The sequence below is a fragment of the Sus scrofa genome, chromosome 6 (genome assembly GCF_054392235.1).
Source record: "Sus scrofa isolate SSC_HxYL_T2T_F1_AM1 chromosome 6, Sscrofa_HxYL_maternal_Yorkshire_Landrace_v2.0, whole genome shotgun sequence".
Classification (NCBI taxonomy): Eukaryota; Metazoa; Chordata; class Mammalia; order Artiodactyla; family Suidae; genus Sus; species Sus scrofa.
The window spans coordinates 104,118,936-104,137,283 of NC_139388.1; the positions used below are offsets into that span (position 1 = coordinate 104,118,936).

The 18,348-nt window shown below is 39.7% G+C and overlaps 1 protein-coding gene across 20 annotated transcripts in view; it reads right to left on the minus strand.

The window, feature by feature from the left end:
• The window catches only part of PTPRM (protein tyrosine phosphatase receptor type M), a 749,885-nt gene that overhangs the window by 293,914 nt on the left and 437,623 nt on the right, over nucleotides 1–18,348 (minus strand). For all 20 annotated transcript variants that reach the window (XM_084964179.1, XM_084964175.1, XM_084964177.1 and 17 more), the window contains exons 8-9: nucleotides 13,875–14,183; nucleotides 5,423–5,532 (exon numbers count right to left, since the gene is read on the minus strand). In XM_084964179.1, the coding sequence (XP_084820305.1) occupies nucleotides 5,423–5,532; nucleotides 13,875–14,183 (419 nt within the window). The remainder of the gene's footprint in view (nucleotides 1–5,422; nucleotides 5,533–13,874; nucleotides 14,184–18,348) is intronic.

Below are 18,348 nucleotides of genomic sequence, written 5' to 3' on the forward strand. Positions count from 1 at the left end.
CACGATGGAAGTCAGTGAGTAGGTTAGGCTTTGAGACAGCCAGCATTCAACACTGTCCTTCAACGGAGGTGCGAGCAAAGGACAAACAAATGAAATCTGATTCCAGGGGAGGCAAGGACCCAGGAGACTTCAGGGGAAGTTCACAATTTGACCAAAACACTGAGAGATCAGCAGAAGTGCCTTAGGAAGAGAAAGTGAGGGGAGGGTGTCAGGAGGAAAGAAGGCTGTAAGCAGAAGCAGGTGTGAAAATCAGAAGGTTCATGGAGAAAAGAAAGTTCCATATGCGCAACTCAATAAAACCAGGAGAAAATAATAGGAGCTGCAGGAATAAACATCATCTGGGCTGATACCATGGCAGTCCTTCAATGCTGACATCAAATAGGGCGCCTCAATTCTCCTTCTCTCTCCCTATGACCCCACTCGATCCACAGGGGTGCACTGAGCTTGACCCCCAGGTTGGGGGTCCTGAGGTGTCTGTAACTCTCTGTGCACCAATGGCCCCATCGACTGAGGAGTCCAGAGCTTTCCACAGCACTGCACTCACTGCATCGGATGTGACGTTTGGTCCTTATTTCATCCTTTTCTATTGTTAGTTGCTGATCAGACTGCTTACTGCAAGTAAAGAAGGGATAAGGATCTTATATATTTTGTCTTCTTCCACTATCTTGTACATACTAATTTTTTTTTAAAAGCTCGTTGCTGTGTTACTCGCATGACCAGGAGTCTGGGGTTTACTTACTAAGCAACTGAGAGCCATATAAAGTTAGTGGGATACAGTGAAAACACTAGGACATATATCCCCGTGCATTTAGGACTAGTACTGACTGATAAACTTCTTTAACAGGCTTGCTATGCAGTGTTAGAATTTTGATAGATACTCCCAAATTGTCTACATGGGAGGTTACAAAATGTATGTTTCCATCAATGGTTGATGTGCCCACATATTTCCCCAGACTGCTGCTTTAGATTTGCACAAACTTAACCTCTCTAAAGCATTTGTTTTCTTTCATTCCTTAATCCTTACTGAGGTTGGGTACCTATCTGTTCACATGCTTATAGGCCATTTGGATTTTTTTCTAAGTTAACTCCTCTTATTGTTTACTATTTTTTCCCCTAACAGAGTATGCTATGTGTTTCTTATCAATATGTATTAAGTGCATTATAATTATAGCTGCCAGCCCATTGACTGCTATAAATGTCGAAAATACTTTGTCCAACTCTTGTTTGTATTTAGACCTTCTTTGTGCGATCTTCTATCATTCAGAAGTTTAAGCTCTTATACAACCCAATCTGATATGGGTGTGTCTTGAGGAACACACTTGTATAGTTTGTGAAGAAGGAACAAAATGTTATAAATGCTGTAAATGAACATGGCTCTGGGTTCACATTATTCTCAGGTCCTCTCTTTACCTCTTAGGAAAGATACACCAAATCACAAATGATTGGAAAATGCTGGCAACATCATCTTTGGCTGGGAGGTCTGGCAAGTGACAGCACTAAAGCTTTCCTCCCGTCTTATTCTTTGTCCCCCACTTTCCATTCCTCTGACGTCATCCTCAGCCTTTTCAAACTGGCCTTCTGGGTTTTATGTCAAGATATACTACAATCGTATCTTCCTTCTTTGTCTTATAGTGTTCCTTAGGTTTATTTGTTCTGTCCAGATCATGAATCTATCTAGTGTTTATTTTTGTATGATGTGAAGGGAGGGTCTTATGTGGCATATTATTCTTGCAGTAAAATGCTAGGATTGCTAGCTCTTGTTCAATTTTATCCATCTATATCCATCAGTGAACTTGCACGTTAAATATCTACCTTGTAAAATTTGGGAAGCACAGGTATCTAGGTGTTAACAGTCGTCACCTCTGAAAAGTGCATTTGGGAAGCCAAGACTTTTTTTTTTTGTCTTTTTGCTATTTCTTGGGCCGCTCCCGCTGCATATGGAGGTTCCCAGGCTAGGGGTCGAATCGGAGCTGTAGCCACTGGCCTACGCCAGAGCCACAGCAACGAGGGATCCGAGCCGCGTCTGCAACCTACACCACAGCTCACGGCAATGCCGGATCGTTAACCCACTGAGCAAGCGCAGGGACCAAATCTGCAACCTCATGGTTCCTAGTCAGATTCGTTAACCACTGCGCCATTATGGGAACTCCCAAGCCAAGACATTTTAGTTTGAATACTTCTGTACTTAAAATATTCTTTCAGAGAACAATATTACATTGATGATTTGATAAGATAAAAATCTGGATAGCTCTTGCGGAAAAGTGGAATTATCAGTCCCAGGCTTTAGGATGGTGACTCAGATAGGATGACAAGGCTGATCAGCAGTCGGGGAGAGAAGGGAGGAAAGGCCCGTTGGAGAAGGCTGAGGATGGATGTCAGGGGAATGGAAGTGGTGGGACAGAGAATAAGGCGGGATAAAAGCTTTAGTGCTGTCAGCTGCCACAACTCCCGGCAAAAAGTGATGTTGCCAGCATTTTCCAATCATTTGTGATTTGGTGTATCTTTCCTAAGAGGTAAAGAGAGAACTCGAGAATAATGTGAACCCAGAGCGTGTTCCTTTACAGCATTTATAACATTCTGTTTCTTCTTCACGAACTATACGAGTGTGTTCCTCAAGACACACCCATATCAGGTACTGCTAAGTATTTTTTAACTATGATAATTTACCTCGCCTTACCTGTAATCAAATTTGCTCCCATGAATACACTGCTCCTAGGATCTCTGTTTCCCTTTGGGCAACTGTCTGTCTATCCCAGGAGACTGTGGCTGTCTGGGGAGGGGACTGGGTCTGACTCCCTATGAGGCCTGCAGCAGGACGAAGCTACATTTGCTGCACCCCTGGTGCAGGCTGGGTACGGCCCAGGTGCCCGTGTGTTTTAGTCAGAGAGGCCCCTGCACAGACCCTGGTAAAGCTCCCTCTCCCCCCCAGGGCTCTGGAATCCCTCCTCCCTACTTCCAGAAAACACGGGGAAAGAGGAGGAAAGATTCGGCAGTCGAAACTTGTATGTAATGATTTCAGCCCGATTCACACATTTGACATTTTCCTTTTGGCGCCAAGGAAAAATAACCAAAGTGCTCCTCTTACCGATATGTGAGTTTTAAAATCCTGACGTGTGTCATTCACCACCCCCTTCGTAGGAGCATTTAGACAAGAGTTCACCCGGGACATCCTGGCTGTTCAAGTCAGAGAGATTAATGGGTTCTTTTGGATTATTATTCCTACTGTTTTCATGTCAAAGGTACTTACTACACAGAGATGATGCTCAGTGGGATCAGAAAGAAAGAGTCTGCCCTTTATTTTCTGTCTAGATCTCAAGATACGGCTTTTTAGGACAGGTGGACTGATTTCTTGGAACTTAACGTTGACTTCAAAAACTCTTTTCTTGTAAAATTTTCTGTTGTCCTGAGGTGAAGAATCCACAAAACTGAGAGCTAAAAATGGTTATGGGGGAGTTCCCGTTGTGGCGCAGTGGTTAACAAATCCGACTAGGAACCATGAGGTTGCGGGTTCAGTCCCTGCCCTTGCTCAGTGGGTTAAGGATCCAGCGTTGCCGTGAGCTGTGGTGTAGGTTGCAGAAGCGGCTTGGATCCCTCGTTGCTGTGGCTCTGGCGTAGGCCGGTGGCTACAGCTCCGATTTGACCCCTAGCCTGGGAACCTCCATATGCCGCGGGAGTGGCCCAAAGAAATAGCAAAAAGACAAAAAAAAAAAAATGGTTATGGGGCCAAAATATTCACTTGAGGATTCTGATAATGGATAAAAATGAACCAAAAGATTTGGATCCCTGAGCAAAATGAACTTGTTTGATTTGATTATAAAACTTAGCTCAATGTACAGAACAGAAGCAGACTCACAGTCATGGAGAACAGACTTGTGGTTGCCACGAGGGAGGAGGATAGAGTGGGATGGACGGGGAGTTTGGGGATAACAGATGCAAGCCATTACATTCAGAATGGATAAGCAATGAGGTCCTGTTTTACAGCACAGGGAACTATATCCACATCTTCTGGGATAGACCATGGTGGAAAACAGTATGAGAAACAGAATATGTGTGTGTGTACATATATGGATATAGATGACTGGGTCACTTTGCTGTAAGCAGAAATTGGCACAACCTGTAAATCAACTATACTTGCATAAAAAATATGATAAAAATAATGTTCCAACGGAAAACAAACAGCTCTGCAAAAGCAGAGCCAAGAATTTTCCTAATACTCCTAACAAAGCAGCCAATGAGCCACGTCAATAACTTCACATGAAATCAACTTTTCTTTACTTTTACCTTGTTTAGCTTTCAATTAACAATTTTTTTCCCATTTCAAAACTCATTTTCAAAAGGTGTAAAGCAACAGAGCCATGAGGCTAGCTGGGTCAGGGGGAGGGTTCGCGAGTGATGACCGTCGGACAGCTAATCTAGTCCTGCTTTGTCAGGAGTTCTGAAAGGTATTCAGGCAATGGTTCCATAGGAAGAACAGCTACAGGTTTTGGAAACCTAACAACATATAATTTTGTTGAATTTGCATTCGAATAAACGCTAGCTTTAAAAAAAATGCACCTGCTTGTTTCTATGACAATAGGCAGGGTGAAATCATGCTCACACAGATTGGATGATGCTACTGCTGTGATTTTTTTTTTTCCTTGACCTCATCAAATTCTTCTCTGCCCCCTATCAGGAGACAGAACTATGTCACGGAAGTCTAAAGGGTGTTTCGCTAATGCTCAGAAACCAAAAGACATTATTCTGTTGTTACTCCCGAGACAACGTCTATTGACTCTGCTAATTGGATAATCAGCATTCTTCTATAACTCAGGAGTAAACTATTTTATAGCTAGCAAGAAAAGGATTCCATGGCTGACTCCTAGATAATGTACCCTACAAGAAACACTTATCATTTTTAATAAAGGTGATTTAAAAATACACCATGTTGTGTCTTTACATCCAATAACATGTAATTGGAAACATCTAAATCATTATCAATATACAATCTGAAAATATACATAATTCAAAAACTCATAATTTTTTTTGCTTCTATACCATAACCACTATAATATTGAAGGCAATCAACTTCTTGAAAGGCATGATGCCACCATACATTTTTAAATACACTGGATAGTCTAGCTATCATAAATTGCAATAAAAAATTAAATTATGGAGTTCCCATTGTGGCTCAATGGTAAAGAACCCGACTTGTATCCATGAGGATGCAGGTTCGATCCCTGGCCTTGCTCAGTGGGTTAAGCATTTGGCATTGCCATGAGCTGTGGTGTAGGTTGCAGATGTGGCTCAGATCTGGCATTGCTGTGGCTGTGGCGTAGGCTGGCAGCTGCAGCTCCGATTGGACCCCTAGCTTGGGAATTTCCACATGCTGCAGGTGTGGCCCTAAAAAGGTAAAAAAAAAATTACTAACAAATGCACATAGTACCTCGTATAAAGTGATGACACCATATGTTTGAATTGGTTCTCGCCATTGAAGAAATATCTTCTCTTCAAAGGTACTTCCTTGGATGGATTCAGTAGGAACAGCACCTGGAACTAGAAGGGGGTGGGGGGATTCAATACATATATTTAAGTAAAAAAAAAAAAATAACATTTTATGTAGACTTGATAGGTTCTTAACTCTCTATTAAGGCATGAGATTTTAATAGATATACTCAATTTTCTTTCAAAAACCTAGAATTTAAAACCATTTTGGCTATACTGTCCTTACAGAGAAAAGAATTTCATCACTTTTTTCTCTAGAAAGTTTGAATCAACTAGACAAAGCCAGTAGTCATCTTGTAAATAAACTTTTTTAGTCTTCATAAGTAAATAAAGAAGAATATAGAGCAATGAGAATTCCCACACATTGCTTGTGAGCCTGTAAATTGGTACAGCTGTGTTGGAAAAGGTAGTATTTAGTAAAGTTCACGAGGCACGTGTCACACAACCTGATAATCCCACTTCAGGTATATTCCCTAGTAATATTCTTGCACTTATGTACCAGGAGACATCTACTAGGATGTCATCAGAACAGCATTTTAAAATAAAATACATTGAGACAAAAAATGGTTTAATAAATTATTTTATACTCACACAATAAAATACAAGAAAGACTGAAAATAGATGACAGCTATATACATCATCCCGGATGAATTTTATAACCATAACATCAAGTGATAAAAGCATGTCATAGAAGAATATATATGAACTACTGTACTTATATTTAATATATCTATGACAAATACACACAAAATAGAAGTTCTACAGAGATGTGATGTAGATGAAATATTTTTAATGCATTTTATTTATTAATAATATAACAGATTTGGGAAAGTTTGATGCCATTTTTTAAAACCCAAAATAGGTAACACTTTTTGATTAGTTTGCAAGAAAATCCAATTGACATAAGGGAAGATAGAAACGTGCTTGCCAATTTTCTAAAAAATAACATATTATTTTAAAAATATTGCTTATCTCATATTCATTTAAATTCAGATTTTGAGCATACTTTACATGATACAAAATTTAGTGTAGTAGTGTGCCCATCCCATTCATAAACTAGAATATCTGTACTACCTACAAATATACATATATTTGGGGATGCATGATCAAATTTTTAGTGATGGTGTGAGCAATCGAAAAGTGGTTTGAGGAGTTCCTGTCGTGGCACCACGGAGGCGAGTCCGACTAGGAGCCATGAGGTTGTGGGTTCAATCCCTGGCCTTGCTCAGTGGGTTGAGGATGTGGCATCGCCGTGGGCTGTGGTGCAGGTGACAGAGGCGGCTAGGGATCTGGTATGGCTGTGGCTCTGGCGTAGGCCGGCGGCTACAGCTCTGATTAGACCCCTAGCCTGGGAACCTCCATATGCTGTGGGAGTGGCCCTAAAATTAAAAAAAAAAAAAAAAAAAAAAGGAGTTTGGGAAGTTCCCATTGCGGCTCAGCAGGTTAAGAGCCCAATGCTGTCTATCTAAGGATGTGGGTTTGATCCATAGCCTCACTTAGCAGCAAGCTGTGGTAAAGGTCACAGACAAGGCTTGGATCCTGTGTTGCTGTGGCTGTGGCGTAGGCCTGCAGCTGCAGCTCTGATTGGGCCCCTAGCCTAGGAACTTCCATATGCCACAGGTGTGGCCCTAAAAATGAAAAAACATTTTTTTAGAGTGGTTTGGAGAGGACTCACACGTCTCAATTTCAAACTTCCATAAAAGCTACAGTGTCAAGACATCACGTATTGACATAGATAAACTTATAGATCAGTGCAACGGAACTGAGAGTCCAGAAATAATGCCCCATGTTTACAGTCAATTGATTTACATCAAAAGTGCAAAAAAGTTCAATGGAGAGAATAATTTTTCCAACAAGTGGTGCTGGGACAACTGGATATCCACATGTCAAAGGATGGGGTTGGTTCCCTACTTCTTACCAAGTATAAAAATTATACCAAAATAAATTAAAGAGCTATATGTAAGAGCTAAAACTACAGAACTCTTAGAAGATAGGTGTAATATTTCTGACATGGCAACAGTTTCAAAGATATGACATCAAAAACAAAAATAAGAAAAGGAAATACAGATAAACTGTACTTCATTAAAATGAAATACTTCCACCCTTCAAAGGGCACTATCAAGAAGATAAAAAGCCAACACACAAAATGAGATAAAGTTTGGCAAATCATGTATCTGTCAAGAGACTTGTAACTGAAATACATAAAGAACTATTAAAACCCAATAAAAACAATCCAATTAAAAATGGGCAAAGGATCTGTATGAATACCTCTCCAAAACCAAAACAAAAATGCCAATAAAAGCACATGAAAAGATGCTCAAGAGTATCAGCTGGCAGGAAAACACAAATCAAAGCCACAAGGCAGGCGACAGCACCTCATCCACTGGAATGGCTACCATCCAAAGACAGATAATAACAGGTACTGGCAAGAATGTGGAGAAACTGGAACTCTCATGCACTGCTAGTAGGAATGTAAAATCACATAGCTGCTTTGGAAACAGTTTGGCAGTTCCTCCAATGGTTACACATAGTTAAATTCATCACCAGCTGCCCCATTCCTAGGTAGGTACCAAGAGAACTCTGGTGTTGCTATGGTGTAGGCCTGCAGATTATATGATGGCCATTTCCCCATCTCCGCTATGTAAGAGAATTCATTTTCCAGGCATAGCTTTCCTTTCTCATACATATTCTGCAAATATTCTAAATTAAAAATAGGCTCCTCTTTCAAAGTCATACCTTGCATTATTCCTACTGATATAGAATATCTCTGAATGCTTCTATTTTGCTGTTAGCCTGGCTGTGTCCTGCCCCACTTCTGTGCCTGGAATATAGCCACTGTGAATGTTTATAGTCAGCCTTCCCTACCCTACCTGTGGGTTCCGCATCTGCGAATTCAACCAACTCCTGGATGGAAAATGCTCGGGGGAAAAAAAATCCGGAAGTTCCAAAAGGCCAAACTTGAATCTGTCATTTACTGACAACTATTTCCATGGTATTGACATTGTATTAGGTAGTATAAGTAATCCAGAGATGATTTAAAGTATACAGGAGGATGTGCCTGGATTATGTGCAAATTCTATGCCATTTTATTTATTAATTTTTTTATTAAAGTAAAAAAATAAAAATGTCTGTCACTCAAAAACTTGTACAGAAATACTAGGAACAGAATTATTCGTAATACCTAGGAAAGAGAAACAGCACAAATTTTTATCAACTCATGGTTGGGTAAACATATCTCAGTAAAGGTTAAAATATGGGGGTTTGAGACATGTTTTATTAGCTTGAGGAAGGTATGGTTAGCCCTTTAAGGCTTGGTGAGGCCTCCCCAGGCTGGGAAGACTGACCAGAATCTCAAAAAAGTTCACAGGTAGTACACATTTGCTTAGTGAAGGCGCTACATATAGGGAGATGCAGGATGTTTTAAGTATTTTAAATAGAGGTAAACATAATTTAGCAGAAAATAAAATCACTGATTCAGATGTGAGGTCTGGGTTCTGATTTAAGGATAGATCCAATCTCTTGGGATGGAACATGATATGAGAAAAAGAATGTACATAATGGGAATTCCCGTCATGGCTCAGTGGTTAACGAATCTGACTAGGAACCATGAGGTTGCGGGTTCCATCCCCGGCCTTGCTCAGTGGGTTAAGGAGCTGGCGTTGCCATGAGCTGTGGTGTAGGTCGAAGACGTGGCTTAGATCCCACGTTGCTGTGGCTCTGGCGTAGCCGGCAGCTACAGCTCCGATTCGACCCCTAGCCTGGGAACCTCCATATGCGGCAGGTGCAGCCTTGGAAAAGACAAAAAAAAAAAAAAAAAAAAAAAAAAAGAATGTACGTATATGTATGCCTGGGTCACTATGCTGTACAGCAGAGATTTATACAACACAGTAATCAATTAAACTTTAATTAAAAAAACCTTTCCTCTGAATAAGTCATGGGAGTAAAAACAAACAAATAATCAAACAAATTAATAAATACAATTTGGGTAATTCAATGACACTCCTTTGGTCTCAGCTTCCCCACTTCTGAAATGAGAAAGCTGAATTATGATGATCTCTTTAACATCATCATCTCCAAAAAACACGTAAATATGAAAATAACTGTCTGCCTTGGGTTGAAGGAACTGATGTGAAGCTACATCAAAACAAAGAAAAATAAGGTATTTAAGAAGTTATGACACCGGTGAGTTCTACGACAATTTGGATTCTGGGCTCTGAGACAACAGGGCTCCTTGAAATCAGAGGCTGAAATAACGGCCAAGTCAAAGAAAGCTCTCTGGAGCCTTGGCCTCTTTACCCTGGAAGGGTTATCATGATGTCACCCTCAGGTTCCTCCTAGGATCGAGGCATAGTTCTATTATTTTGCGATAATATTTCTTAGTTGAAACTATTTGTTAATCTATGTATGGATGTAAAAAAAGCAAAAACTTAGAAAAAACTAAATCTTTGGTTTCATTCAATTAGGATAAGTGAGAATAAAAATTTAAAAAAAGAGAGACTGTAAAATTATGTTGAACAGAGGCTATCTTAAAAGGATAAACAATAAAATGTACTGGAGGTCTTGTAATCATGAAAATGTTAACAGGAAAATATAAACGGAATCCATATAGTAATTTTTAGGGCAGGAACAGATCAAGTGAATTAAAATAAAATGTCAGAAAGGTTAGTTAAATTAGGGAAGACAGTATCTTACCAGTACCCACTTAATTTAGAAGTCACAGAAATTCAAGATTTGGGATTTAGGATCATAATATCTAAGTTTGTGGAAGTGATCCCTAACTGTCTAGTGACACTCTTTCTTTAACATTTTAAAAAATGAAGTAAAACTGATTTACAATGTTGTGTTAATTTCTGTAGCCACTCTTAGCAGTGATTAAAAAGAAATATTTCCACATATTTTCTGATGATACAAACAGTATTTCAATAAAATATTATACTACAATTAAACTCACAATATTCAATGAATTGTAGCCTTTGCTAATGACAGATTAAAAAAAGGGACCTTTCCATTCTTTTACCTGCAAACTCAGTATTAACAATTATTCTATTTCTGTCCTTCTTTCCTGTCCTTTTTGAAGTCTTTAAAAAAGTTTTGCTGTTAGGAAATATAATTTGAGATCGAAGCTTTTCTGATTAACTGGATACCAGTGTGCTATGAAAACAATAGATTTTCATTTGAAAGTAACACATGCCCCAACTCCAGGGACTAGCAAAATAATTTAAACACACCAACAAAAAAGTAACTTATTCTGACTTCATGTTTTGACAGAACTTCACAGAATTCTTTGCTCATGTCAATTTGAAACCCAAAAGTGTGGATGACGTTCATGCTTTAGCAAAACATGTCTCATTTCTAGAAATGACTGCACTTGACTTTCCTCTCTCTTTGATGGAAACATTACTGTTGATTTAAGCCTGAATTCAAAGATTATCAGCAAACTTTATTAGTTTATTTAAAGACTAGTAAAGGATTCTGAGTGCTTATTACCTACTCAGTAGCATGCATATTGCTGTAGAAGAAATATAGATGGCTTCTTCTCTGAAGCAGTTTACAGCTAAGAGGAAAAAGTATATATATTCTATATATTTATATCTATATTAAAATATATAAAAATATAATGAAGGAACAAGAAAGTTGCTTTCAATTGTTACAACAACCCTAATAATTCTCACCTACTAAAGGCCCCTCTCTGTAGCTATAAATGGCTCTCTGTGTAAAAAAGTCTTCTAACCTAATATGCCTGAGAAGTACATTGTTCTTGCTTCTCAGATGGGGAAATTAAGGCTCAGGGATTTAAAGATCCTGTCAACTGCAAATAGGGTCAGAAGGATGAGAGTAATGAGGGCTGGAAGAGCTGGAGACAGCCTCACGAAGGACTCTGGAGGGTCCTGGAGATGGAACTGAGCGCCAGGAGGAGAGGGTGCAGTCTCGGAGGAGAGAGAGGGAGTGGGCGCTCAGGATGGGAGGCGTGCTGCAGATGGGCTGGTGCCCAGGGGACGTCTTTGCAGAAGGCTTGGTCATTAGGAAAAGCTACTAGTTCTAGTGCTGGAGCCTGAAACTCAGCGGAGCTTGAAAGTCCAGGTCTGGATAAAAAGAGTCACTGACAGCTGCTGTGGAGAGGCTGACAAGATGCAAATGCACTCGAAGACTAGTTTAGGGTGTGAGTAGGGGGCATTGGAGTGGGGGAAAGCTGGAGCTACAGAGAAAGGTTAGGAACTACTACAGAAATTTTAGCATCAAATGTGAGGATCTGGATATAGGCAGTGGAAGCTGAGAGAAAAGGACAATCTATTATCATTTTAAGTGAGGTCAGACAGTGAAAGACATACATGATATCACTTATTGTGGAATCCAAAAAAATGATACACATGAACTTATTTACAAAACAAACAAACTCAGACAGAAAAAAAATGTATGGTTACCAAAGGGGAGAAAGATGGGGGAAAAGAGAAATTATGAATTTGGGATTAATATATACGACTAATATATATAAAACAACAAACAATAAGGTCCTACTATATAGCACAGGGAATATATTCAATATCTTGTAATAACCTATCATGGAAAATAGTCTGAAAAAGAACATACATGTGTATGTATAGCTGAATCACTGTGCTTTACACCTGAAACTAACACAACATGGTAAATTAACTATACTTCAATTCAAAAAATGGTTTAAAAAACCCTCAAGGCAGAAAGATAAAATAGACAGTATTACTAATGTTTATATTAATAAGACTTCTGGAATATCAATGATCATATTAATAAGTTCTCTAGAAGTACTCTGGCACATAGAAGTCCAGGCCACAGTTTCTGGAACCAGACATCTGGGTGTAATGCCTTCCTGCCATTTACTATTCTGACTCAGTTTCTTCAGATGAATAAAAAGGAATATAATAAAAATTATTAAACTAAAAATGGAAGAATCTAAAAATGTTGAGGCACCGACAACGGAAGTTAGGACTAAAGTAAGTACAGAAATGCAGAGGAGGAAGGATCCAGAACGGACCTGCTGACAATGCAGAAACTTTTTTCCATCTCTCCTGGGAGATGAGGAAGAGCTGGAAAAAACAGAGATAGGGCTTCCAGGCTCTGAGTGACTTGTATCAAATTGATACTCCTCACAACAATAATTACAGTAAAACTGCTTGAAAGCCACCAATGCAGATAGGACTTGAGGGGCTATAAAAAAGAAAAGCCATTTACTCTGGCTGTTTCCATGTTTTGCTTTTATAGCCATGTGCACGATGTTGCATAGGTAATCAACACTCAGAAGTACTTTGTCAGCTCTTTAAATGGAGAACTAAAGTGTTGTGATGAACATTTAATTCATATTATAATCAATGACCCAAGATCACAAGCAATTGCTTGAAGAGGAAAAAGTGAAACATCTATTTTTTCCAAGAATAAGTATATTCACTGAATGGGCTTTGAAAGTTGTTTGCCACTCATTCTGATGCCTGGCAAAGGATTTTTTGGGTATTTATGTATTTATTTTTTATATAATGATTTTTACTTTTTTCCATTACAGTTGGTTTATAGGGTTCTGTCAATTTTCTATTGTGTAGCAAGGTGACCCATTTACATATACATGTATACATTCTTTTTTCTCACATTATCATGCTCTATCATAAATGACCAGACTTAGTTCCCAGTGCAAATGATTTGTAAGTCAAATATATGATATACCACTGCTGTATTTTATGTGCTCCACGAAACATACATTATTGTACATGAGAGCCCTCTGTATAATCAATGTGAAAGCACATTTATATCCATGCTATGGGATTCAAGGTATCATTTTACTATTTTAAATTATTTTAGTAGTTTACTGCCATTGTGTATTTGCCTTTTTTTTTTTTTTGATGAGTTGCTGGTGTTATGTATGGACTATTTCTTAAATCCTTGGTTTCTGAGGTAATATCCAATTATACCATTGTTCCTATGGAAAAGTATGATCTATTACATGACCACTAACTTAATGAGGTAATTTCTCAGCACTGTTCTGAACAGCAAGGGCAGCCTCTTTTTGGGGCTGAATTTTTATCTGAACTATGACAAATGTTTCAGAATACCATATAAATAAGCATTTCCTATATATATATAAGGTAACCCCAAACAACAACTCTTCAGTCCAACATGATGATAAAACTTGAAAGAAGAGCTATTTAGAGCCACACAGAATTATTATATGTAGAAAAATAACTCTATGACTCATAAAAATTAAGTGTCCATGCATCACAGATACATATTTGTATTACTCAACAAAGTAAGCAGCTCTTTCTTCCATTTTCATTGTAAGGATCTCAGAAAGAAACACAAACTGCTTTCTTGAAAGACTGTATGCTTGACATCAACATATCATTTAAAAGTACAAGAAAAAAAGTACTCACGATCTTCATCTGTCTGCACCACAAGTTCTTGGCTTTCCTTCCGCCCCTCAGGATTCATGAGGATGAGTTTCACACTGACGTTGGTGTAGGGTGAGAGGTTGGTGATGGTGTGTTGAGGGTGTGAGTTGTCTGTGTCCCAGCTCACTTCTTCTCGTACTTGTTCCTGCCCTCCAACTTGGTAACAGTAGTGGACTGTGAGGTTGTAACTATGGCAACGAGTTATGTTATATCCAAAAGGCTCCCAGCGGATAGTGATTTGTCGAGACTTGACTTCAACGACTTCCAGTTTTCTTGGGCCACGCATAGGATCTAAGATGGAAAAGAGGAAAAAGAAAACAGAATGATAAAAGTTCTGGTGAAGCCCAGATGTCACACATAATCCTACTTGTCGCCAATATCTTATGTCTCTTCTTCCATATTACTAAAATCCCTAGATCTTAGCTAGGTATAAGGCTACCCAAAATACAGACTAAAATTTCCAGCCTCTTCTGCAGTGAGGTCTGTCTACATGTCTAAGTTCCAGTGGGTGGCATATGGGGTGCGATGTCAAGAGTGGTTTCTGGGAGTTGTCCTCCAAAGGAAGGGCCTCACCATCTTTGTTCCTTCTTCCTTCCCATTGGCTTGATTGAGAATAGGATGTCTTACACTCATGTGGCCATGATGGACCATGGTGTGCTTAAACATTAAGAATTCAGGGCTTGGAGTTCCCGTCGTGGCGCAGCGGTTAACGAATCCGACTAGGAACCATGAGGTTGCGGGTTCGGTCTCTGGCCTTGCTCAGTGGGTTAAGGATCTGGTGTTGCCCTGAGCTGTGGTGTGGGCTGCAGACACACCTTGGATCCTGCGTTGCTGTGGCTCCGGCGTAGGCTGGTGGCTACAGCTCCGATTAGACCCCTTGCCTGGGAACCTCCATATGCCGCAGGAGCGGCCCAAGAAATGGCAAAAGGACAAAAAAAAAAAAAAAAAAAAAAAAGAATTCAAGGCAATGATGAAGAATCTGAGTTCCCGATAATCACTGAGCTACCACACCATCCCTGAATGATCTGCATCCAAAACTGTCACTAGAGAGACACACAATGCTTTTATTTAAGGCTCTTTCCTCTGGGACTCTGACAAACAAAAGCGATCTTGATGCTAATTGATATATACATTTATTTTTTATCTTTTAAAATTAATTCATAATTAGATAACTGGAAAACGTAAGAGTAAAAGCTTGAGAATTCAGCATGAAATAACATAATGATTAGAGAGAATAAACTGGGCAGAACTCCATGCCTTTTTGGATTTTGATTTGTATAGAAATCACACCGTCAATGTTCAAGTAGTCCTTTCCTATCCCCGACCAGGTCCTAGTGTTGTTTCTTAGTGTAAGCTCCAGGGATAGAATTTCAAACTTAGAAATATAAGTGACATGTAGGGAATATGAGCATGTGGTTGGCTTAAAAGAATATATACAGAGAAAGCTTAAACTTGTTTACAAAATGATAGTGAAAATATATTAACGCTAACCACATTCATTGAACACTTACTATGTACCTTTTCTAAGAAGGTACATACGCTTTTCTAAGTTTACCTTTCATGGGCTTGGGGAAATCTAATCTACAATTCTCTGCTTCAGTATATCCATACATAAAACTGACCCATAATTTGATTTTTCCTGAATGTGGTCATCATTTATGACTATAAAGAGATCTACAGGTAGAAAGGGAAAAGAAGTATGAAAACTTGAGAAATAACAGCTACCATTTACTGTGTGTGCACTGACTATGTGTGTATGGTTTTATATCTAATATCTATTCCTCCAAACAGTCCTGTGGCTTAAGTACTATAATTTCCAATATACAGATGAAAAAAATTGTGACCAAGATCAGTTCAAAACCTTGTCCAAGGTCCAGGTTTGACTGTGGCTCTGAACTGACACCTGACAATGAAATATATGCTGCTTTTACTCTACTGCAGAGTCTCTAGCAAAATAAATAAAATCAGAGAAAAAGAAATGAGGATGTAAAGATACCTAAAGGTCCACCTGAAACATGACCAAAGAACATAAACTGTAACCAAGGTCCCTGCGCATCTAATCTGAGGACAAAAGTGCTGGGAAGAGTCTTCTCCTTTTTCCTTCTGTTTCCACAGAAGAGGGGTCCAAGGCCACGTTCCCCCACCTACTTTTCCAGTCAGCTCCACCTACACTTTGCAGCTCCTGGAAATCTGTTTGGAATATCACTGAAGTTCGTATCTTGATTTTCATTGGTATATAAATTCCTTGTTTTCTCCATCATTTAGGACTTAGAGCCACCCCCCTTCCCATGACCCCCAACAAATGAAAATGTCCCACGTGAAACAATGTTCCGGGTTTTATCTACAAGATGGGATTCACCTGCCAGATATCTGTTCACTCCATCACACGGGGTTAATAATGATCATTCATCCATCCTGTAATAACTCCAGCAACCAAGGACAAGTGAGAAGAAAGTTCCCAAGGGAATCTTGAATGGAACATTCTCACAGAATGCTCCTTTTTACGACATCAATTTTTTATATTTAAACTATTGGCACTAGGGAAAATATCGTGCATAGGGTACTTAGAGATAACATTGAAAATTTTTTCAGTGTTGTGACTTTTAACATTTAAAGGAAGTGTCTAATTTTATATAATGCTTCATTAGTTGAACAAAAACTTTTAATAAGCTCCAGATCTCTTTTCCATAAACAGACTAGCATGCATCTCTTTCCCCCTTTCCTTATTAATCGCAAGTCTCTGCAAGGACTGTTCTAAGGCATTTTTTCCAAGGTTTTCATCAATTTTACTTACTAAATGACTAAATGCTTCGGATATTAATTTCAACAAGCAATGCAGTTCTAACTTAATTTCACTAGCAGACTACTTTTTTCTGCATCAGTAAGCCTGCATCATTTTAATACTCCTCAGCCAAAAACATACACACATGAATTAAACTCTAGGATAAAAAAAAAAAGAAGGTTTGCTCTGTCCACAGGTCAAGCTGTCATGAAATGTATGTTCTCCTCCCATCTGTTATTAGGTCCCAGAATTCCATCATGGCATTTAAAATGGTATCTCAGACTTTCTGCAAAATTGCCAAGTCAAATAGCCAAGCCTAGCCAAAACAACCATCTCTATGACCAAGATGCTGGAGTCCCTACTGTCATGAGTGGTACCAGCAGATCAGAGGTAGAGGCTGTATGAACTCTGAGTCTTAGATGAAAGGAAGGTTGCTGAGTCTTAGATGAAAGACCGGCTTGCATCTTCAAGTACCTGTTCAACCGAAACAAAACATCTTACAGAAGCTTTTCCAAACAGCATGTTTCCATTGGTGTCCTTTGTGGACCTCTGCCTGCAGGAAGTACAGTTCTGCTTTGTCTCCTAATATGTCACCATGCCGACATGGCAGAGTCACATCCTATCACCTGGGAAGGGAAGAAAGCCATGGTGACTCTGATTCCTAAAAGTTCCCTCTATCAGTCCAAAGCTGAAGAGAGAGGCCGAATTAAGACCACCATGTGGACAACACAGTCCACCTTGAAAGGAATGCTGTCATTTTCTCTTGCCAGGACCTCGAGGCAAGCATCAAGTGGGAGGACACATGACATCTGATAACTGAGTGTCCTGGGCTACCCATGAGCTGTGATAACATCCCCTCTGACAACAGCACTGACAGGCTAAGTCCAGTGACAGGCTAAGTCCAGTGACTAAGGGACTCTGTTGAGCATTTCAGCTCATCCTAAGCAACCTACCTGATTTCATTGCTTCTTTTCCTCTTTCTTTCTGCCATTCTGCAAAACCAAGCTCTGGTCCGGCAGTGGTCTCTAATGGTTACCTCCTCAGTTGGTGTCTTATAGCACCTTTGTCTTCAGTGTTCCTGCCGGAACTGTTTCTATTAGTGTGCTGCAAGCTGTGAACGAGGCGTCCCATGGGGACACTGACTCTAGTGACTTACACCGATGCTCACGGAAAAGTTTGAAGGGCAATGCTGTCGACATAGATTGCACTGCAGGAGATAAACGGCAACTTCATAGCCAGAAATGTGTAATTTCGGGCAGCTAATTACAATTCACAAGGCATTTCTGGGAGCAAAATGCAAACACGCCCTCCCCCAAATCTGGCAGACTATTAGTACCATGGGCACAAAATAAACCTCTTAGAGTCAGATAACAGGGTGGTAAATGATATTCACTAGGTGGAGCATATCTGCTTCTCTTTTCTCATCATCTTAAAGCTGCTTCAGAGGACATGAGTCAATTTCAAAGCTCTGTATCTTCACATCCCCTTGGCCCGTGGTGGGATGGGTATCTGAAGGCCCGGTTGGCTTGAGTCACGAGGCTAGCGGGTCCAGTCTGGGCCCACTGACTCATGACAGGAGGTTAGAATGGTGTCCTCAAGGGCACCATGGCTGTCATGATCCAAGTTAAGCAGGGAGTTCTCGCTGATTCCCTCACTGGCCCTGGCAGCGTTTTC